The 23001-nt window shown below is 51.9% G+C and overlaps 1 protein-coding gene across 1 annotated transcript in view; it reads left to right on the forward strand.

The window, feature by feature from the left end:
* The window catches only part of LOC111149176 (stearoyl-CoA desaturase 5), a 157782-nt gene extending 136796 nt beyond the window's left edge, over nt 1-20986 (forward strand). The window contains exons 6-7 of the mRNA XM_022506116.1: nt 16138-16370; nt 20433-20986. Of these exons, the coding sequence (XP_022361824.1) occupies nt 16138-16370; nt 20433-20623 (424 nt within the window). The 3' untranslated portion in view covers nt 20624-20986. The remainder of the gene's footprint in view (nt 1-16137; nt 16371-20432) is intronic.
* The last annotated feature ends 2015 nt before the right edge of the window (nt 20987-23001 follow it).

The following is a 23001-nucleotide window of genomic DNA, read 5'->3' on the forward strand; positions in this document are numbered from 1 at the left end:
TTCCACGGATTCAGAAAACTAAAAAACGGATGAATGAGTGAATGAACAGGAGCATAGGCGAATGCTCCCTTCCTGGGAGCACCCTCGTTGCAAAGGGTGTTCTAAGAGTCAAATTCTTAGTCCAAAATACTGAACTTACAAGATTAAAAAGAATGAATTCCCGGGGAGAGAAAGACCAAAGAAATTACTGTCAGCCCACCGGCTGAGGAAATCCGTGTCAGAAATCGGCTTTGAACTGTCTCCCTGTCCAAGTCACTTACTTCTCCTCACACTGCCTATTTTCACATAAAACAATAACAAATGTGTCGCACAGATACAAAGACTCTCTGTGCGGAGATAATGTGATTTGTCAGGACACGTTTGTTGACGCAGCTGAAGCGTGCTATCTCTTCTGACATTCGGCTCTCTCTTACGAACCTTTCCTTGTCTTGTCTTTCATTTTAAGATAGAGAAAACAATTCCTCAGATGTCCTGACTATCCAGAGATGTAGACAGACCCCATACGTCTACATCTGTTTCAGGATAAATGAACAGGCTTTCAAATCCTGTCCAAGAAAGAACCTGGATTTTTAGGACAACGAAGATGTTCACTTGCCGTGGGAGAGCCGGCGTTGGTTTTCGGGGGTTGAGAAAGCAATCATCTGGCATCGTCTGGAACTTAACAACTCGTGCTTCAGGGCGAGAACGAGATAGGAACGAAGAGTCCCGGAAGCCCAGGTGGTGATGAGGGCATTGCTGGATCTTCATGGCCAGGGGCTTCCCGGGAGAAAGAGGAACAGAAATGAAGAAAGTGCTTCTCACCCGGGGTTCCCGGGATGGCTCCGTCTAAAATGCAAACATGACACTTTCTCTCCGGTCCTCGGTGCTCGCGCTCTTCTTACCTGTGCCAGGCACTGGCCGGTCAGGGGAAAGGGGAGCGGGAGACTTCGGGCCGAAACCACTGAAGTTTCCAGTTGAAAATCCGGGTCCAGGTCATCTTGCTGGAAAGGATGCGGCCGTGAGACCTGACGTCCCTGTCCCGCCGGCCGCCCTCGCTGTCCCCGAGCGGAGCCGGAGCCGCGCCGCCGGGGTGCAGACAGGCACCGGGCGCATTAGGGTCCCCCCGGTTCTCGCTCCGAATCGCTCTGCTCTTGAAAACACGAAATGCTCGTCCGCTTGGGCGTCTTGTCTCGAGCCTGTATCTCGTCTTAGGAAAACAAGGTCGCTTTCGGCGGTCACTTTTGTCTCCCCGGAGCGACCTTACCCTGTGCTCCCGGCGCCGCGAGTCCTCCCGGCGCGTTGCCCGAGGCGGGGTCTGAGCGTCTGAACCGGACCCGGCGACACTCGCGGCGACACTGTGACCGGCAGAGCCGGGATCTGAGCGGACCCGGCCCCGGTCCAGAGCGCGTGGTTTCCTGGGAGCCGCGCGGCGGGAGCGACTCGTTCCTCCTCGTCCCTGCGTCCTGCGGCCCGGCCGGGGTCCTGGTTCCGCCGCGGGTCCGCCGCGGGTCCTGGTTCCGCCGCGGGTCCGCCGCGGGTCCTGGGTCTGCGGTTCCGCCTGGGTCCTGGGTCTGCGGTTCCGCCGCGGGTCCTGGGTCTGCGGTTCCGCCGCGGTTCCTGGGTCTGTGGTTCCGCCGCGGGTCCTGGTTCCGCCGCGGTTCCGCCGCGGGTCCTGGGTCTGCGGTTCCGCCGCGGGTCCTGGGTCTGCGGTTCCGCCGCGGGTCCTGGGTCTGCGGTTCCGCCGCGGGTCCTGGTTCCGCCGCGGGTCTTGCGCGCGAGCCGAGCGGCCTCCGGAGCCTGGTCACGGCTGCCCCCTGCGAACGGTGACGACGGTCCGCTGTCCCCGGGCCGCTCCGTGCTGTCCCGCCCCCCCACCCGCCCCCACCCCGCAGCCCCTCCCGGCGCCGCCTTCGCTTCTCTCCTCCGGCCTGGACCCCCGCGGCTCGGAACGTGGTTCTGGGACCGGCGCCGTCAGCTCCCCTGGACGCTGGTCGGAAACGCAGGTCCGAGCCCCCCAGGCCCCGGCGGTTCCGATGTGCAGCGGCTGTCGGGGAAGCAGATCTAGAACGTTCTTCTTCACCTCGACGGCTCTTCCTCGCTCTTCAAAACGCGCGTCCAGGAAGCTGAGGTCACGGTTCAAGCACCGCCTGGACAGTCCGCCCTCGGCCCCTCTCCGGAGGTCAGCGAGGTGCGTCCTCCCAACCGCGCGCCTGCGCGAGGCCCGGGTCTTCCCGGACCGCGACCCGCAGCTGCCCCCGCGCGGCAGGGCCACCGCGGACGCGACGGGTCAGCCCCGCTGCTCCTGCTGAGCCGGACCGTCCAGTCGGGCAGTGACGGAAAGTGACGCCCTCGCACACTAAACGCTTCTTTTGTTTTGGAAACTAGAGTTCTTTTTCACAAAAATGCTGCTTATGTTAACACGTGATAGGTTTATTGTTATTTTAAAGAATCGACCAATTCCGCATTTGGTTTGTAACATCAGCACGTGCATTTGCGGGTTAGAGATGCTGTTTCATGTTCTGCGTCTTCCGTAGCTTATGTTCTTAACACTGAGCATGAACGAATCCGTGAGACGTTTCTCAGCTGTAATTCCCGCTGCAGCGGGGATGGACACATGTCCCCGCAGAAACCAGAGCTCTCCGGGGCACAGTGATGCTTACAGCGCAGAGAAAGGTCCTGAGACCGGAGAGTTTGAGACCTGGTGTCCTGGAGTCCCTGTCATCAGGCTGCAGGACGCGGGCGCCTCTGGCGCTGCGGCTGGTCGTGCTGGACCACATCAATGCATCACGCTCATTAGACCATAGACTCCTTGAGGAGCGACTGTCCCTTTCATCTTCCTAGTTACTGGGACTAGTGACCCGTAGCACCTGCAAAGGTACACTTTGGACTGAGGAGTGTGTTGACGGTCCAGTTTGTGGAGAATGCTGGACAACCCACTGCTGAGAACCAGCCTTTGAGGTGAAAGTTTGTGTATGACGCTGTCACCCTCAGTTGCTGAGGTAAGTGGTCCCTGAACATGCCCACCCCCGCTGGCGCAGCCCCTCCCCCTCATGGTAGGGCTCTCAGCCTCCCAGTGTGGGACGGGCGTTCAGGGAGCGCACTGCGTGCTCATGCAGTGTCTCCTCACACCGCAGGGATCTTACTGTCCAGGACTCCTGGTGCCTCTGGCCCTTAAAGGTATGGCGAGGGGCGAGAGGCCATACCTGTAACATAGATCAGCCAGCAGCAGACCCTTTGGCCACATCTGCTGGGAACTGACCTTGGCCAACTCTGGTGTGAGGGGGAGGAGGAAAGGGCTCTTCCCTAAGCAGAATCCTGCCTGAGACCAAATTCTACCATAATTAACAGCTGGGGACAAAAACAGCCATGCAAAGCACTGGTAGCTTGATGAAGCCTCGCCTCCTGCCCGTGGGGACATGTCGGTGAGCCCTTGCAGGGAAGACGTGTGGCGGCACTCTCTGTCTCCACCTCGTCAGGATCTGGCCACGGGAGTCTGTGGTCGGGCGCAGGAGGGAGCAGAGCCTTTGGGGACGTCGCTCTGAGGAATTTGGGCCACGGAGAACTGCCTACATGGTATTTCTAGCCAATGCACGTATTTCAGCCACTGCTTTTACCAGTGAGAACTCATCTCCCTTATCTTAATAACAAACTCTTTGGGGGTGATTGGGGATAAAAATAGTGGAAGCCCGTAATGGGCCTCTGGCTTAGGAACTCACTCGAGTCTGTCAGATGCCAGCTGAGCCTGCCTGCGTTGTGGCTTCCAGCCCCGCTCAGGATCCAGAAGCTTGTGGGGAGGGGGGCAGAGCAGTGGGAGCGGGTTCTGGTAGCCACGTTCGTCCTGCACCCTCCTTCCAGAGGGAGTGTTCGAGGCTCCATCACCCGTGATGTCTTTCAGGCCCCCCAGGCTGAGATACCGAGCGGTGTCTGGCTCCGCAACACACACTCCTTCCTGTCGCTGCCCCAGCCTCCTGCCTCCACACTGCTTCCCTTGGCCCGAACTCCTTTTGTAAAGCCGTGGCACGTAAGCTTTTGTCTTCGGCCCTGCCTTCTGGGGAACCCAGGAGAAGACCCTCATCACCATCAAGGATGGTCAAGTTTTGTTCCAAAAACTAAGAAGGCAGAAAAATGGGGAATGACGTCCACATACAATTTTCTTTAGGTTGATGTAATTGAACGTGTGTACCGTCCGCAGGTCTGACAACTCAACTCTCCAGACTGATGGTCTTCTGGAGTCTTTACAGCGCAGTTGTACGGATGGGATGTTGGACAACGTGGCAGCCGTGGTTGAGGGGGTTATCAGGGTGGGCTTCCCAGAAGAAATTAATTTGAACTGAGTTTTGGAGGCCTGAGGAGCTTTGGAAGGACGGGCTGCTCGGGTGCAGGAAATGCGTTAGGAAGCCTGTGCTGTGCTCAAGGGTCATCACGTGTGCAAGGAGGAAGCCAGTGCCCACCAGCCTATTCTTTCTCAACCAAACAGTCAGCCTACCCAGTCAGCCGGCTGTAGCAGTGAGCCTGGTCCTGGAGGTGGCTGAAGGGACTCCCTCCGCTCCTTTCCGGCAGAGTCTGGTGGCCCACGAGAGCTTATCATTGATTAGCGCTCGGAATTAAACGTGCTCCCTTGGGTGGGGCTGGGGAGCTGATCTCTGTTGGTGACTGGCCTTTCAGCCAAAAGGCCACATGTATGTAGGCTAGAGTGATCAGGGGAGTACACACACACACACACACACACACGCACTTCTGTCTAGTATTGCTGTAATTCCTTTTAACATTTTACTGACAAAAGAGTAGGGCAATCTCATTTTTAAAAGTACTATTCTTTAAATTCTTTCTTTGGGGTGCCTGGGTGGCTCAGTGGGTTAGGCCTCTGCCTTCAGCTCAGGTCATGGTCTCAGGGTCCTGGGATTGAGCCCCACATCGGGCTCTCTGCTCGGCAGTGAGCCTGCTTCCTCCTCTCTCTGTGCCTGCCTCTCTGCCTGCTTGTGGTCTCTCTCTCTCTCTCTGTCAAATGAATAAATAAAAAAAAAAAATCTTAAATTCTTTCTTTTTTTTTTTTTTTTTAGTTTCCTTTTTAAGATTTGTATTTGAGAGAGAGAGAGAGAGAGATCGTGTGCACATGAGATGGGGCAGGGGCGGGCCAGAGGGAGAGGGACAAGCAGATTCCCTGCTAAATGCAGAGCCCACGTGGGGGTCTGTCACCCATCATGGGGTGACACAGGGCCTGACGTGGGGCTGATCCTGGGACCCTGAGGTCATGACCCGGGCGGAAGTCAGATGCTTGGCCAACTGAGCGACCCAGGGACGCCTTTAAATTCTTTAAATTGACCCTTCCTTGAATTGGATGAAATTTTCTTACCTAAATCCTACGTCAAATCTAAAGTAAACAAATAAAATCAAAGTTCAACAACAACATCAAATGTTTGGGGCCTTGGGAATCGAGTATCTCTTTGAGAATTTGATGAAAGCTGTGGCCTTTGAGACCCCAAAAGGAAAGTACACAAAGGAGTTTGCATGAGATTTTCTAGGTCCCAGAGTGAGAGCAGGGGTTGCGTTTTCTCCTACAGCGCTCACTTAATCTCAAATACCAAGGATGAACGTGGAATGGAGTTTTAAGGGTGAGAGAAACTGGAAATGCCAGAAACTTTGTATAAAAAATTACTTTGTAAGTGATTTTATTTGTTGAGTTTAGTAACCCTTTTCTATACACAGTCAGGAATTAGTCTGTGCTCTGATTACTTAACGGGAACAATTGATAAGGAAGCAGGAAGTGGGGGAGGTGTGTGGGAGGGAACAAGGACAGAGAGAGACAAAGAGCCCTGAAGAGAGAGCAGAACCGCAGTCTAACCAACTTAGACTTGTGCTGAGACGACTAGAGAAGCGCTCCGGATCAAACCATTAGGAGGGTGAACTGACGTCATTGCTTTTGCCAAAGACAGATGGATCGTGGCCCTCACTCCTTCTGGCACAGGCCAACAGTTCAGTGTTTACTGGGCACCTACCGTGTTAACGAGTGCTTTGGGTTCAAGGAACCATGGGTGATGAGACTTGGATCAAGGAAAATACTGCCCACAAAAAACTTGCCATCTATGTAGAATCAAAGCTTTGAAAAAAGCCAAAAAAAACAAAAAACAAAACAAAACAAAAAAAAAAACCCAACCTTTTGACCCTCCTTACTCTGTCTTAGCAATCAGTGTGCCTGGGTCTTGTCTTTAAGCACGTCATTGCTGGTGAGGTACAAATAATGGTCCTTGTGTTGAAATTCTGAAATGGTTGTGTTTATCTTCAAACTGCTGCTTAGCGAGTGAATGCAATCTGTTTGTACAAAGACACATGAAGTTCGAGTGGATGGATGCCGCCCCCATGTGCAGACCTCCAAAGCAAATAAAGCTGAAGGCAGAGAGAAAATAGAGACACATCTTTTCCCCACTGCCTTGCCAGTTTCCAAAGGAGACATTTCCGTGGAGCAGTCGCTCCCCGTCTCTGCGCCCTCCGCTGGGCAGGAGAGGCTCCCGGAAGATGACGATTATGCGTCTAGATAGTCCAATTAAAAGATTTTCTTCTACGGGAAGGCTTATCACGAAGTAGCACAGGGGAAGTGATGTTGAGACTAATGGGGGGTCGAGACCAGATCTGGAATGATCAAGACTTTCAGGACACCCTTCAAATGCAGTCATCGTGAGCCCTCTCACTCAGAGCCACTGCAGCACCAGAGAGGCAAAATCGAGAGCACAGCAGCAGAGCCCATTTTCAAACACTTGGAAGAGTCTGGAAGATTTTCCGAAGCTCCCCATCAGGGGCTTCCTCTTCAGGTCCGCATCCAAATGAATCACATCGTTCGCCTCCTTGTGGGCAACGCCAGAGGGGACCTAGCAAGGGTGGGGGGTGGGGAGAGAGCGCCGCGCATTCCATTTACAAACTGCCAAGTGTATTATCTGTCCTCTGAATGAACGTTTAGTAAGCATCCAGATGATTTTGCCTGCTTCCCTACAAGATGCCAACGTTGTAGTGAAAATGACTTTCCAGCTAGGCTTTAAGTGAAATCACAAAACCGAACGTGTAACCAAGGTGCCAGTGACAGCTCATCGCTCTTCATTAGGATGCATTTGTGGGGCTGTAATTTTTCTGTCACCCGTGGTGGTGGTTACTTTTTGCATTTCCTGAGGCCAGCCCCGCTGGGAGTCGGCAGTGGACGGATTATTTCCCCTTCCTTCATGCTCTCATGGTCCCCCTTGGAAATCTCACACACCACCGGCTCTGGACCACTGTGCTTAGGGTTGTTCAAGGCATAGGAAATGCCTGTAGGCAGAGAACTGCAATTTCTTCTTCATCGAAAGAGAAAACAGTTTTAAGATGCTTAGCACACTCAGATTTGGGAGGAAGGGAGGGAAAAAAGGAAGAAATCCTAAATCCTTTCTTCTCCATGGAACAAATTTTTGGCCTCAAGTCTATTTTTTTTTAAGGTTTATTTATTTATTCGAGAGAGAAAGAGAGCGCTCGTGTGTGCATCTGAGTCGAGGGAGGGGCCGGGAATGACCCATGAGATCATGACCTGAGCCGAAACCAAGAGTCAGGTATCAACTGACTGAGCCACCTGGAGGCTGCAAGTCTCAAGTCTGTTTTTAACGTTTCAGTTGTCTTTATTGTGATCCCGTTTATGGGAATAAAGATAGTCTTTGGGGTGTTGACAGAGTGGCAAGATGGCGGCCCACATCTTCCTTCGTGTTCTATCCCTTGCATTCACTCCAGTCGGGGCGTCATGGTGAGTGACGGCACTTGCTTGTGTAAAGTGGCCTCTTCTGTTGAGCTCAGTGCGGAGAAACATCTTCCCACGGTGGAGTCGCTGGTGGGAATGGGCAGGTTTCCAGAGTCTGTCACAGGCCTGCTCTTGCCAGCCGTGACTTTGAAGCTATAGAAAGTGGCTCCCAAGCAGCTGGTAGGGTGAGCTTGAGTGCTCCGGTGCTTGTGTTTTGGGCTCAAACCTGTGCGTATCTGGTTTCAAATCTGTGGAGGGGAACTACTCTTCCTTGGGTGGCTCTTGGGTTCATACCAACTGCTGTCTTTCTCTCCCTTAAAGGTTCTAGGAGTCTCCTCCTGTCTCGGGGTCTGAGTAGCCGTGGAGAGACAGAGAGGAAGCCACTCACATTCCAAACCAAGACCAGACCTGTCGGAGTGGCTGTTAGATGTTGCCAACCAGTTGCCGTGTTTGGCAGCTCAGAGAATGACCCGAAAGCTCATGCTCAGAAATCATCCTTTAAAACCAGAGCTCTGAGGCCTCGCAGTGAAATCGTTGGGATCTGGGGTTTGGGGCCTGATGGGCACGAATGTCTTTAATCATGTCGTTGGTTTCATATTCACAATCCTGTGTTGGCACTAACCCAAAAGATAAGCGCCTCACGAAGAACTCAAAAGCAGGAGGCACATGTATTGTGTGGTTTGTGTTTTTTGGAAACCTTGGCATTTTATCTCTCATGCTCTGGGTCCTTCTGAGTCACTGTAGGGTTTGTATTTTCCTGAGAAGCTTTCTCAGTAATTTATTAACCAAAGAAGCATTGGCTTCATTGTTCCACAGATAAGGAGGAGTGCCTGCTCTGTGCCGTGCCTGTGCTAGGCTCTGGAGAGTGGCTTTCTGCTGGACTCCATCTGTCCAGCAATATATCCCTGTCACAGGACAGGTTACCCCAGAAGCTGGCTCTGAAGTGGATATTATGTTGTAAGAAGTGAACTGGAGAGGGCCCTTAGGGTCAACACCAACAGAAGAAGGGCTGGAAACAGGATTGGGCAAGGGAAGAAGCAGGGTCCTCATCGGTCCATCAAAGGCCTTAGCCCACCATACGGTGGGTTCTGAAGTTGGGGTGACTCTTCGGAGCCATTGAGAGATGAGGCAGTGGGACCAGGACTAGGCAATGGACGACTCTCCTTACGTAAGGTTAGTCCCTGGATGGGGTTGCTAAGAGAGGGCGTGACCTAGAGCAGCGCAGGTCCCTGCCGCAGAAGCAGTGCTGTCAGTGGCTGTCCACAGAGAGGAGGTCCGGATGGTACGTCAGCGTCCACGGCAAGTCCTACGTTGCGCTCAGCGACTCCACAGATGGTCCTGACTCAACAGCCTTGTCCCAGAGTGAGAGTCAGTTAGTTAGTTAGGGCTGGTTAGTTCAGTAGCTTGGCTTGTCCCAGAGTGAGACGTCAGTGAGCCCCTCTGTGGCTGGTTAGTTCAGTAGCTCGTTCAAAGACCTTTCCACCGTTCTGCTCCGTCAACCTAAGGGGTCTGCTTTGTTTCTCAGTCTTCTGCCTGTCACAGTCACGGATGGCTGTAGTAGGTCCTGGGGTCACTGTGAAAAAAGAGAAGCCACTTCTGCCCATGTGTACTTTCTGTGGTTGAGAAAATATTCTCTCATCTTGATCTTTTTTATTGTGGTAAAATATACACAACATAGTATTTATCATTTCAACCCTAAGCGTGCGGTTCTGCGGCATTAAGTACATTCACTGTGTTACCACGTTGTGCAACCGTCACCAGAATCCATACCCAAACCTTTTCCATCATTCCCAACAAACACTCTATAGCCATTAAACAGGGGCTTCCCTTTCCCCTCTGCTTTCCACGCTTCCCTCCAGTTCCGAGGCCCAACTATCCTACTTCCTGTCTTCGTGAATTTGCCTGCTTAGGTACCTTATGTAAGTGGAATTATGAACAATCGTTGTCCTCTGTGTCCGGTATGTTTCACTAGGCATGTTTCCAAGGTCCCTCCGTGCATGTGGTAGCATATGTAAGAATTTTGTCCTTTTGGTGCTGGAATAATATTCCATTATACATACATATATAGACAAACATAGATACATACACACACATACATTACATATACGTCTGTCTGTCTGTCTGTACACACACACACCATTTTGTTTATCCATTCATCTATTAATGGGCACTTGGGCTGTTTCCACTTTTTGGCTACTGTGCAGAACGCCGTTATGAACACTGGCATACAAGTGTATGTTCAAGTCCCTGCTTCCCATCCTTCTGAATGTGTGCCCAAGAGTTGAATTGCTGGGTCATATGATAACTTGATATATAACCTGTTGGAAAACTATTTTTGTTAGCAGCCGCGACATTTTACCTTTCTACCAGCAATGCATGAAGGTTCTGATTTCTCTGTCTTTAACAACATTTGTTATTTACCTTTTTAAAAAATCATACCCATCTTCCCTACTGGGAAAGTGAATGAGATCACCACTGATGGCTTCAAACCAATCAGGACTCACATCGTGGGTAGAGTCCACATTCCCCGAAGGACACGGCTGCAGGGACAACAGTCAGCTATCTGAACAAAATCAGAGCATTCCAGCAAGAAAGAAAGGATGGGGGCAGATTATAGGGAGACTACGGTCAACATCTGCAATGGAGAGGCTTTATTTAAAAATATCAGTGCCTGGGGTCGCCTGGGTGGCTCAGGTCATGATCTCAGGGTCTTGGGATCGAGCCCCGCATCGGGCTCTCTGCTCATCGGGGAGCCTGCTTCCCCCTCTCTCTCTGCCTGCCTCTCTGCCTGCTTGTGATCTCTCTCTGTCAAATAAATAAATAAAATCTTTAAAATATATATATCAGTGCCTGGAACAGAAATGCCCTTTGATTGAGTCGGTCTGCAGTGGGTTTCCCACGTCAGTCATTTCTGAATGTTCACCCAGTTGACTGGAATGTGTAGTCAGGATTGAGACCCCTGACCTCATGGGCAAGGCCACTGGCTAAGCCAGCAGGTGTGAGAGCTGAGAAGTAAGCGTGCAGCCCAAACACTGGTCAGGGCCTGCCCTGGGGGACGGAGGCAGTCCCCCCAGAGAGGTGATACTTAGACTGGTACTTGGAAATGTCGGGTAAGCCAGGACGAGGACACAGACACAGGACAGGGAGAAGACGGTGCCAGAGGGATGGGAATTTCAGTCCCGTTGGAGTGTAGTGTTCCAGCCTTCGGAGGACAGTGTTTTTATCCGTGTATGTGCGACTCCCAGAGCAACAGCTAGGCCACACACTGCAGCCTGGTTTACCTCTGGGTAAGCCTACCCATCCCCCATGCCCTGCGCTCGGTAAGCTGAGTAAATAGCAGGTTGTCTGCACTGCGTTTGAAGCCTGCCTGTGCTTGGTCCAACCAGTGTGGCCTAGAGGAAGTCCCGTGACCTCTCTGGAGCTCCAGAAAGGTCCTACAAAGTGAGGCTGCAGCGAGCACCTTACAGAGCTGCTGTGGAACCCGATGAAAAACAGTGTGTGTGAGTATCGCACAGTAATATGCTGATGGGTCCCCAATTTCTGTCCCCATCCGACCTCTCGCGAGCACCTCTGATCTCCAGACCTGTCCGTCGGCTGCTTGACAAGGCCCCTTGAATGTAACACCTGACACCTCTAAGGTTGAGCTCCTCAGGAGCTGCTGGAAACCAGCTCCTCCTCCCTCCCTCGTGGCAGCAGACGCCATCTCCATCCTTAGTGTCATCCCTGACTCCCTTCTCTCCACAATCCAGTCTGCTAACAAGTCCTGTCACTCTGTTTTCAAAATATACACAGAATTTGACCATTTCTCACATCCGCCGCCCTGTCCTGGTCTAAAGCCAATGTCCTCTCAGCCCAGACTTTGTAGCGCGTCCTAACTGTTCCCCTGCTTCTGCAGCCCAGTCCACACAACCCTCGGGGTGACACCGCTAAGATGTAAGTCAGGTCACTCCAGTCCCTTGAGCCAAATCTGCCCAAGGCTCCGTCTCGCTCAGGGTGAAGGTTGAAACCCCTGTGGTGACCCGCAGACGTGCTGTGACTCGGCCGCCATTTTTCTCTTGTCCCCCTCCTTCTCCCCTTCATTCACCTGCTTTAGCCTCCCTCCTGCTTGTCCTCGGAAGTGCCAGGAACGCTCCTGCTGCGGGACCTCGTGCTTGTGTTTTCTCTGCCTGGAGTCTTCCGCCCCACCTGCCTCACGGCTAACTATAATGTCCCCGAGTCCTTCTCGAGACCTTGTTTTAAGTGACGGCACCTGCCTCTGACTCCTGTTCTCCTTCTCCGCTCACTCTTGCCTTTGTAGTTACCACGGACGTGCTCTGTGTGTTACTCACCAGCTTCCTTCCCTACCAGAGTGTGCGTACATGGACATTTTTGTCTGGTGCATACATAATACATGTGTTTATACATCTTCCTACCAGAATGCCCCCGCTCCCCAGGGGCAGGGATTTTGTCTGGTTTGTTCACTTCCTATCCCCAGTACCAGGACAGGACCGACGCACGTCGTAGGGACACCGTGCATTTGTTAATACCACGTTTTACAGAAGAGAAGCCTGGGGCTCAGTATGATTAAACCATCTGCTCAAGGAAACACGGACAGGAAGTGGTGGAGTTGGGTGGTTTACTGCTCTGTGACACTTTACAATGCACGAAACCCATTCAGTGAAGGCACAGAGCGATGTTGGGGGGCCCCTCAGCAGCCTCCTCCTACCACAGCTGAAGAAAGGAAATCCCCCCAGTGAGGAAGGACAAGGAGCTGGAGGCCTCACGGACTTGCTGGTGGACCCTTGGCTGGGGGTTCAGAGTTGAGTGTCGTTGAGCAAGGAAGCCAGGGAGCCGTCCCCACACTTGTTCTGAAGCAAGAAGGCCAGCGACTGTAATGAAGCTTCTGGAAGCCAAGAGGCACGGGAGGAAGGCCCCTCCGCGACACGGGACAGCGTTGGGTCTGTCTGATGGCTGCGGGAATTTTTGATGCAAAGATCAGCCTCAAGACCCAGGCTACTGGCTGCCCCACCCAGACCCTCTGTGGCCCCTAAAGTCCCTTTCTCCTGTATTCATTCCACTGAACGCACAACAAGGAATCCGAGGGATTCCTTCTAGGAAGAACATCACAGGACGGCCCTCTCATTAAACCCACCAGCGCTTCCCTGCAAGGATTGTTAAGGAGGGTCTGTTTTTGAGGAAGAGGATATTCCGCTGGACGGAGTTTGTGCTGGGGTGAAGCCCAGGCCTCCTTCTCCCACTTGGGAAGCTCCGCGGCTGGCACTCTCCCTCCACACCAGAGCCCAGGCTGAAGGTGGCTTCCCTAAGAAGTCCAGGTAAGTTCAAGTTCAGAGAGAAGAGGTGGGGGCGGGGCGTCCGTGGAAGAGAGTCCTGTGAGCTGAAGAGGGCTGGGGCAGAGCTGAGGGGCAGAGCGAGGGCCTGGCCTCCTCCTGGGGGAACCATGGGCCCCTCTGTCTGTTCCCAGTCTGCGGGAAGGAGGAATCGAGAAGGCCTGTGAGCTGCTTAGCCTGGTGCCCAGCAGAGCTCAACCTCAGTGTTTTCTTTCTCCTCCTCCTTTTCAGGAGCTAAATGAGCAGCCAAGACAATGGCTCAGATCAGGACTAGGAGAGGCCAATCTTCTTCCTTTTTTAAAAGATTTTATTGTTGATTGATTGATTCAGAGAGAGCCCATGAGTGGGGGAGGGGGCAGACTCCCTGCCCAGCAAGGAGCCTGAAGAGAGGGCTCCATCCCAGGACCCCGAGATCATGACCTGATCTGAAGGCAGATGCTTAGCCAACGGAGCCCCCCAGGCGCCCCGGGACAGGCTCTTTTCAAAGGTCCTGGACTGTAGCCCAGAGAGTGGAGGAAGGAAAGGACCTTTTTCAGTCACAAAATGCCTTCTGTTGACACACAGACCGGCCGGCTTTCCTCCTCGGAGGTGCAGACGAGCAGCAGAGATCCGCAGCTCTGGCCACCTCTTCCGTTTTCCCTTCAGAACCCTCCTCCGTGCACACACTCACCACTGAGCCCCAGGGCCTTGGCAGGGCCTGCGTGCCTCTCCCGGGTCCCCCCTCAGTGGGTGCTCCTCTCTGGGAGCATCCTTGCCCACGTGGAACCGCCCTGTCCCAGGGTACACCCCTCCCAGGGTGTGCCCCGAGGCCAAAGGCTGGGTGATGCAGGGAGACCTTTCAGTTTGGAACAACTCTAAAGGGTCATCCAGCCCCAGAGGTCCCTGTTGGATCTGCTGGAACTCTTTGTAGGTGAGCTTCTGCCTCCGCTCAGCCTGCCTTCCTCTCCCTCCCTCACAAGTAGCTCTCAAGAGCAGTCTCGGGGCACTAGGGGGCTCAGTGGGTTAAGCCTCTGCCTTTGGCCCAGGTTGTGATCTCAGGGTCCTGGGATCAGGTCCACATCAGGCTCCCTGCTCAGCGGGGAGCCTGCTTCTCCTCTGCCTGCTCTCTGCCCCATGCTTACTCACTCTCAAATAAATAAATAAAATCTTTTTTTTTTTCTTATAAAAGTCGTCTCCTGGAGTCTTTTGCATGTGACTCTAGGGAGCCCAGTGTAAGAGCACCAGTCCCTGCATTGTCTCGTCTTTCCCCCTTTAGCCACAGCCCACTCATCTGACCTCCCAAGGACCCTCTTTCAACTTCAATGATTTCATGTGCAAATCCTGCATGTAAGTGTGTTTTGCAGATTGCTAGCTGTGCATCAGTGTCAGTTCCCATAAAATCTGTTTTTTGCTGGGCACCAGGTGAACCTGTCGACACCCGTGTTCAAGTCACTGGGATACCAAGATAGCTGCGTTGAAGGGACGGTGGTCTCGACAGTGATTCTGCCTGGATCTGAATCTTGGTCCTCCTACATCTCAGTCTTGTAACCTTGGCCCAACTATGTAACCTTTCCTTTGCTCTGTAAAATGGTGATATTAATGGTCACTTCCCCTAGAGTTTTTATTAGGATTAAATGAGCCAGTACATGGGAAGTTCTCAGAATAGCCATGACATATGATATGCACATAGTATCTATTACTTACCGGATCCTCACAAGATCTGCTGTAGGTATTATAATCACCACCTCTGCTAGACCCCTCTCGTGCCCCACCTCCTACTCTGCCCATCTTTTCACACCGCAGCCACCTGCTGACCCCAGGTGTAACCCAACTGCACCTTGCTCAGCCGGACGCCTTATTTCTTACTTCCTGCCTGGTATCTTTGCCACCTCCACCTGAGATGCTTCCAGAAATGCACTCAGCCGTGCTGACCCGAGCAAACTGGAGGTGTGAGGGAGCTGATATCCCATGTGACATCCCTTGGCCAGGACGCAGTTAGAGCCAGTGGGAAAGCAGCCTTTTCTCTCATTCCTTGAGAGAGTAACTCCGAAGTGTGATCTGTCCCACTGAGGTCCGAGTTCAGGTGTCCAGCATACGAGCCCCCCTGGTTTGGTTTCCCTCCGTCCCTGTCTCTTCCCAGAACAGACTACCCTGCTCAGGTCCTTGCCTCAGACTCTGCTCTTGGGGAAGCAGCCAACTTCCACACAGGAGGAAGCAAAAGAAACAGAACGGCTGGTTCGACGTCCAGAATCAGATCTAGACTCAAGTTCAAGGCTTCCACCTCCTGAATGTCGTTCCCTCACACTGTGCCATTTCGTACATACGCATCTTAACAGAGGACTTCGGGAAGCTGGGTTAGGCTGCGTGAGGCCAGGGAGGAAAGAGCTACAAACTCCCAGCACAGCCCCTTTCCTGTCCCTGCACAGAGCTGGTTCCACATGGCCAGAAGGTGGGAGACACTGGTTCCACCTAACTGAGGCCCGGCGGGGACCATGTTGAATCTGTTTTGCGTGACCAGCACTTGCGGCTGGCATCCCGCGAGTGCTTAGTAAATAATCTGCTGGGTACACAGGTCTGACAATCAAACTGCTGACGGTTTCTTTGTAAAGATGACTTTTTACGTGGCCCTGCTTGTGCCTAGCCTTATTACTTATTTTTTTATGCTGGCTTGGAATGTACTCTCCAATGAAGAGAGAACATTTTTTGAGAGGGGATTGGATTGTTTACCTTTGTGCCAAGCTAAGATAGTATGGAATCACGTGTCTGAAAATTACTCAAGAAATAGGTGTTTCTTGAGATCCCTGGAGACAACCTGGTCATCCAGCTGATTGACAGGTGAGGGAAGGAGCAGGGGCCGTCAAATGGGTGAGCTGCCCTGCCGCTCCCCAGAGCACTCTGCCCGTCCCACCTCCACTTGGGGTCTCCCGCCCCGCCCTTGCAGGGATATGGTTTTGCAACCCCTGTACAGGGTGACACACAATGGGGTGTTTCCGTACAGAAAGCGTGGAAGGAGCCAGCTGGCACGCTTGCTGAATTTCCCGGTGGCAGCCCGTCCCTGCCCCACCCCCAGGGCCCGGTGCCAGCGTGATGCTCTGCCTGCAGGTACTATAAGATCACCGTGGTGCTCATGTGCTTCGCGGTCCCCACGACGGTGCCCTGGTGCTTCTGGGGGGAGAGTCTGTGGAACTCCTACTGCTTGGCTTCCATCCTCCGCTACACCATCTCCCTCAACGTCACTTGGCTGGTCAACAGTGCTGCCCACATGTACGGGAACCGGCCCTACGACAAGCACATAAGCCCCTGGCAGAACCTGCTCGTCACTCTGGGTACCATTGGTAAGTCGGGGGAGTGAGAGCCAATGGGAAGTACGGCAGCTCAGATTTTCTTGGCTGTCCAATGGTTTTCTGGAATCCGTGAAGAGAGGCAGTGGATTGGAGTCGGTGGGATGAACTTGGGCTTTGGTGGTAGAATCTTGGCTCTTGGACAAGTCACCTAATCTCTCTGATTTAGAGTTTCTCCTCTTTGAAATGGGAATCGTGATGTCTACTTCACAGGGGTGTTAGGAAGAGTAAGTAAGCTACTAGTGTGCATGGCTTAGGACAATGTCTGTCATACAGTAAATGATCAGTAATTAGCCGCTACTTATTTTTACTGTGGAAATGTTCCTGAAGGAGCCATCTCAGGTGACTTTCTTCAAACTGCCCTGACCATTCTAGCCTCCACTGTCCAGTTATCTGACTGACCATAAGAAAAAAGGCCTTCAATCAGAGAGATGGGAAGAAACAAAAGTGCGGCATCTCATGGTGCCACAAGATGGTTAAGAGCGAGGCCTCCGGATTCTGATGAGTTTGGTCAGGTCTTGGTTCCCCCACTTTCTCTCCGGGGACACTGTCTGTCTCCGCCACACCTTGTCTCTTCCTCTGTCAAGCAAAGATGACAGTGGCATTTACCTGCTCCTGGGGTCGTGGGAGGGTTCGATGAGTTACTGCGTAGTCTTTGCAGCAGGGCTTAGCATGAAATAAGTCTCAGTGATGTTGTTTTTATTCCTAGCTTTACAGTCTAAAGCAAGTTACCGGTCCCTTCTGTATTTTTAAAATGGGGATAACTGTGGCAGCTAGCTAGAGTGGGGGATTATAGGTCTGCACACCCGTTAAAGCCCTCGCCACCGCGGCTGGCGCACGGTAAGTAAGAAAGAAACATTGGCTGTATCTTTGTGGAGGCAGCTCGGGCTCCTTGGAAAGCTGGGCCTTGAGCGTGTTGGTGGAACCGCAGGGGAAGATCCTACTGTAAGGCAGCAACGGTCTCAGTAGCAAGGAGTTTCTGCCACCGCGTCGGTAGGCTCGCGCACTTACTAAGACCCCAGGATCTTGTGTTGACAGGAGCGATGACAGTGTCTAAATAAGCACCAGTTCAGCCCTGGGGACACTGGCTAAGCCGAGAGAAAAGTGTCTTGGAAGGAGTTTCTGATGCCCCTGCTACTTCCTCCTCTCCATCTTCCTTTTTTTTTTTTTTTTTTCTATTTATTTTGAGAGAGGGAGAGAGAAAGAGTGATCTGGGGGAGGAGCAGACTCCCTGCTGAGCGCAGAGCCCGAAATGGGGCTCAATCCCATGACCCCGAGATCGTGATCTGACCCCAGATCAAGAGCTGGACACTTACCCGATGGAGCCACACACGTGCCCTCTCCTGTCGGCTTGGAGTCAGCACTGGCCATGTCGCCCCAACTGCAGTCTTTTCAGAAGATGAAAGGAGGACAAGACAGAGTTCCATCTTGTGTAGGGACAGGGGGCCGGAAAGCCCAAGGACATGGACATGGCGCAGGCCCTCAGGAGCCGGCTGTTGGCTTTCTGTGCACCAAGGTCAACAGTGGGCTCCTGGTGGGTTTTCTTCATTCAGGTCCTAGGAAGGCTCCTGTCGCATCGGACTGTGCGGTAGATGGGAGTCCAGCCGGGTTCTCAGTGCGGTGTCTGCTTCTGAACATAGTGGGGGAAACTCCTCCACATATACTCAGGGGAAGGAAAAACACCACAAATGTTGAGGAAGGAAGGGGCAGGGTCAAGAAGACTGAATTAAAAAGAAAACGGTAAACCACAGATCTGCCCATTGGGTACACTCACTGCAGAGCAGAGCCCTTCAGCTGTGGTCAGCAGAGCTGGGGGATGGCGAGGACCTACTAAGAAGTAAGGGGGGGGCACCTGCGTGGTGCAGGCCGTTGGACGTCCGACCCTTGGTTTTGGCTCAGGTCGATCTCGGGGTCGTGAGATCCAGCCTGGTGTTCGGCTCGGAGCTCAGAAGCTTAAGTAAGACTCGCTCTCCCTCCCTGCCCGTGCACACACTCTCTCTCAAATAAATAAATAGATCTTAAAAAAAAAGGAAGTAAAGGAAGAATCTAGCAATTCCTCAAATGGTTAAAAATAGTTACCGTATGATCCAGCAACTCCACTCCCAGATTTGTGCAGAAGAGAAGTAAAAATCTACGTCTGCACAGAAACTCGCACGTGAGTAGTCATAGCAACATGACTTGTAATAGCCAAAAAGTGGAAATCATCCAGGCGTCCGTCATCCGATGAATGCGGGAAATGCAAAGGGTGCGTCCGTACAATGGAAAACTGTTTGGCAATAAGAAGAAATGAAGTACCAACACCTGCTACAACCTCGAAAACTTACACTAAGTGGAAGAAGCCAGTCCCCAAATCACATATGGTGTGACTTCATTTATATGGAATCTTCAGAATAGACAGATCTATGGGGGTTGTATTATCTCTAGAGAAACAGAATCATTATAAATATATACATATTAGGACACATATATATGTGTCCACAATACACACTACACATACACGTATACTGATATATACACATGTGTACTATTATATACATACACTACACAGTTTCCGTGTGTACTGTAATACAATATTATATGTTCCTCATAATAAATCCCCATGTAGATACAGAAACAGTAGGATATCTACACAAGTAGGTATATACATGTGTGTAGGATATAAATAGGTATCCTGCTATTTCTGTATGTGTATGTGTGTGTGTAAATGTATAGAGCGGAGGGAGGAGAAAGGTCGGGGAAGAGGGGAGACGTTTATTATGAGGAGCTCCCAGGATTATGGGAGCCGAGAAATCCCACGGTCTGCTCTCGGCAAGCTGGAGACCCAGGAAAGCCAGTGGGATCATTAAATCCGAGTCCCAAGGCCCGAGAGCCGGGGAACAGATCATGTAAATCCTAATCTGAGGGCAGGGGAAGATGAGATAAATGTTGCAGTTCAGTCACTGAGTCAGAATAAAAGGGGCAAATTCCCCGGGCCCCGCCCTCTGTTCTGTTCAGGCTCTCAACGGCGACACCGCCCCGCTGAGGAGGGTTTCTGCTTCACGGAGTCCCCGGTTCCGCGTTCTGATTCCAGACGCTCGTCTCCTCCAGAGCCACCGGCGCAGACGCGCCTCCTAGAAATGTTTGATCTGGGCAAGCCTTGGCCAGTTGGGGGGACACGTAAGGCTTGGGGGATGGTTGGGGCACGAGAGCTCAGGAATGTGGCGCTTCCCTTTATGTAATGAAAATGTTATAAAATTCATTGTGGTGATGAGTGCACAACTCGGAAAACACTAAAAGCCAGTAAATTGTACTTCAAATGGGTGAATCGTATCTCAGTAAAGCTGTATGAGAGTCAAATGAAAGAAGCCCTGAGATCCCTCCTCAAAATACTTTAATTAAGAAAAAAAAAGTAAGGAGGAAAAGCTATTTAGCAGGAGGGGTGGAAAAGCCTGTAGCGGATCTGGGACGGTAACGGTCCGCTCCTCAATTTGTTGCTGCCCTGTCCGAGCCATGCGCTTCCCGGTCTTCCGGGCTCTCCCAGCGAGCCCTTGTCTGGTCCCTCCAGCCCACGGAGGCTATTCTCCTTTCATGACCAAACATCAAAACAAGGAAATGTTGAGGCCCCTGGGGGGCTCAGTGCGTTAAAGTCTCTGCCTTCCGCTCAGGTCATGATCCCAGGGTCCTGGGATCGAGCCCCGCATCAGGCTCTCTGCTCATCGGGGAGCCTGCTTCCCTTCCTCTCTCTCTGCCTGCCTCTCTGCCTACTTGTGATCTCTGTCTGTCAAATAAATAAATAAAATCTTAAAAAAAAAATGAGGATCTGCTATCAGCCATTTAGCATTTAGTTTCTGAAGTCCTGCCCTGAAATCGTGATAACATACCTACAGTTCATACGGGGAAATGAGCCTCGTGGCTCTGTGCTGACTGCCTCGTTGTTTTCCTGCTTGTACGTCGTCGAGCCAGTGCTCTCTAAGGGCAGACAGAAAGTCGCTGCCCACAGAGCTCAGTGAAGGGTGGGGGACTCAGTCTGTGCAGAGAGGTGGGGATGGACTATTTCAATCCCACTTTGTCTTGCAGGTGAAGGCTTCCACAGTTACCACCACACCTTCCCCTTAGACTACTCCGCAAGTGAATTCGGCTTACATTTCAACTCAACCACCTGGTTCATTGACCTCATGTGCTGGCTGGGGCTGGCCCCTGACCGCAAACGGGCGACCAAGCCGATGATCGAGGCGCGGAAAGCCAGGACTGGAGATGGGAGCTTGTGATCGTGGGGCCGGCGTCTGCTATGTCTGCCATCGACACCTGAGTTCATGGCTCCTGTTACTGTAGTTCTCTTGTGCGTTGGATGTGGGTGGGGGTAGAGGGTAGGGAGGGAACAGAATCTATGGGGTTTGGGAACTTTCTCTTTGTCTCAAAATAATGTCAACTGTCAATGAAAAAAAATTTTTAACATCACTGTAACTATGATTTAACATTAGAGTGTAACACGTGATTTAGTCGCCGTAGCTACAGTACGTCAAACACACATGGTCACGTGCTTGTACGTGATGTTGACCCTGACAGGATGAAGGAGCTTAATACTGTCTCAGTGTGATTCAGGAGAGCGTTAGTTTTCTTTTCTAGCAGTGAACCCAGCGCTATTCTTTTTTTTTTTTTAAGATTTTATTCATTTATTTGACAGAGATCACAAGCAGGCAGAGAGGCAGGCAGAGAGAGGAGGAAGCAGGCTCCCCGCAGAGCAGAGAGCCCGATGCTGGGCTCGATCCCAGGACCCTGAGATCATGACCCGGGCCAAAGGCAGAGGCTTTAACCCACTGAGCCACCTGGGTACCCACCCCCCAGCGCTATTCTTAAACCCATCATCCGAAGGAGCAGAGAGGCAGGGCAGAAGACAGAAGAGTGGGTCCAATATCTAAAGAATGTCTCTGTTTTGTAATTACTGCGTGTGTGTACATGTGGTGCTGTTGCTTAAGAGAACTGAACACTTTGAAAGATGACAGCACAGGAAAGGGCTCTCGCTCTCTCTTTTTCCCCGTTTGAGCTTATTAATGCTCCACTGTCTTCGCTTCAGAAGAGATCTGCCTGGTGCCCAGCCCGCAGCATGTCCTGATCATGCCCAGCCCGTCCTACACATCAGTGCCTGTTTAGCTGTTTGCTTTTGTTCTCTTCGCTATTGTCCTTTTAAAGGTGTATAACTCAGATGTGCCAGACATAGAATTAAGTTCAAATCAAGCTCATTTCAATGTTTAGACACCTGATTCATACTCTAATCGGTCCCAGCCGCCGATGCAAGTGCTTCCGCTACTCCTGCTAAGTAAGCTTCTTAATTTTCCACACCAGGCATCAGGTCTTAATAACAACAGTTACCCAGAACTCAGCGTCTGCTAATGTTTCCCCTGCATGCGGCCCTCATTGATTTTGCAGCAAAACATAAAGCAATCATCATGTAGCTTTTGGATTAAAAAAATCTTCCGTGTGTTAAGTCGCCTTGTAAGGAGCACGTTGAATTAACGGGACAGTGTCTCCTTTGTGTCGGTTGTCAGCGCAAAAGAAGGATGTTGGAGCTCCTTGAGGATAGATCTTTTCAGGAAAGATGTAGGGACTTAAAACTTTGGAAAAAAGAAGGGGTGCCAGTAGGAGATCATCAGAATGAAGTTCTTCACCCAGCAGCTGTTGGACACTGTTGTCTTGCTATTAATAATGTACGAACTACGAGTGACGCACAATAAATGATTCTGAATTCTCTGGTGTTTTTGCCCAGGTGCTTAAATGTTGTTCAGAGGACGTCCTCTCAGGGGTCCTTGCTGTGCCATGATGACCATATGATTTCCATTTGATTCAAGCGCTGGACCACAAGACAAGGCCTCCTGTGCCCCATCAGCCCTGGGCTGGAGGGAAGGTCAGCTAGTTTTATATTTGGAATGCAGAACCCCAGTGGTGTCATCCCCACTTCTCACTCACCAGTATGGTCATTTGTGCTGCTTCCAGCTGACGAACGGGCACCTCTACTCCTGACTGTCACCCGAGAGAGCCGGAAAGACACCTTCCTTCCCCGAGCCCCAGCGGGCCCCACTAAGAGTGACCAGAGGCATGGGAGATGGGCTCAGCTCTCCCTCCAGTCCCGCCACCCAGCTTTTCCCTAGTGCTGCCCCACTCTCTGCCCTTCTTTTGCCCCAAAACACCTGTGTCCCTGCCCTCAGATACAGGCTTCTTGGCCCACCTGCCGCTGAGTGGGGTTCCAGCCGGTGCACCCACTGGGTCTGACTGGCATCTACCGGCTGCTTTGTACTGAGTAGTGGTGGGGTATAACTGTATTCCGAGTTGAGTTTGGATCAACATGACCTAAAATGATTGGGAATATTTCCATGGCTCTTTGACCCTTAAACGCACCAGTCGTATTGCTTGCCCGTCTAATAGGAAAGGCTACATTTGGAAAAACTATTTGAAGTCTTCTCACAAAAGGAGGACATTCCCCCATCTAGACCAAGTAGGTCCTGAACCTCTCTCCTCTGAGCCCAGAGCCATGTATGTAGCTGCAGCAGTGCCCACGAATGACGACTGGGGTGATTTGCTGAAGGAGTGGATGGAGGTCAGAGCACTCTAGAAGCTTCCATGTTAACATTCCCCGCAGGTCTCAGCAGCA

The sequence above is a fragment of the Enhydra lutris genome, unplaced genomic scaffold (assembly GCF_002288905.1).
Source record: "Enhydra lutris kenyoni isolate GAN:26980312 unplaced genomic scaffold, ASM228890v2 scaffoldscaffold21, whole genome shotgun sequence".
Lineage (NCBI taxonomy): Eukaryota > Metazoa > Chordata > Mammalia > Carnivora > Mustelidae > Enhydra > Enhydra lutris.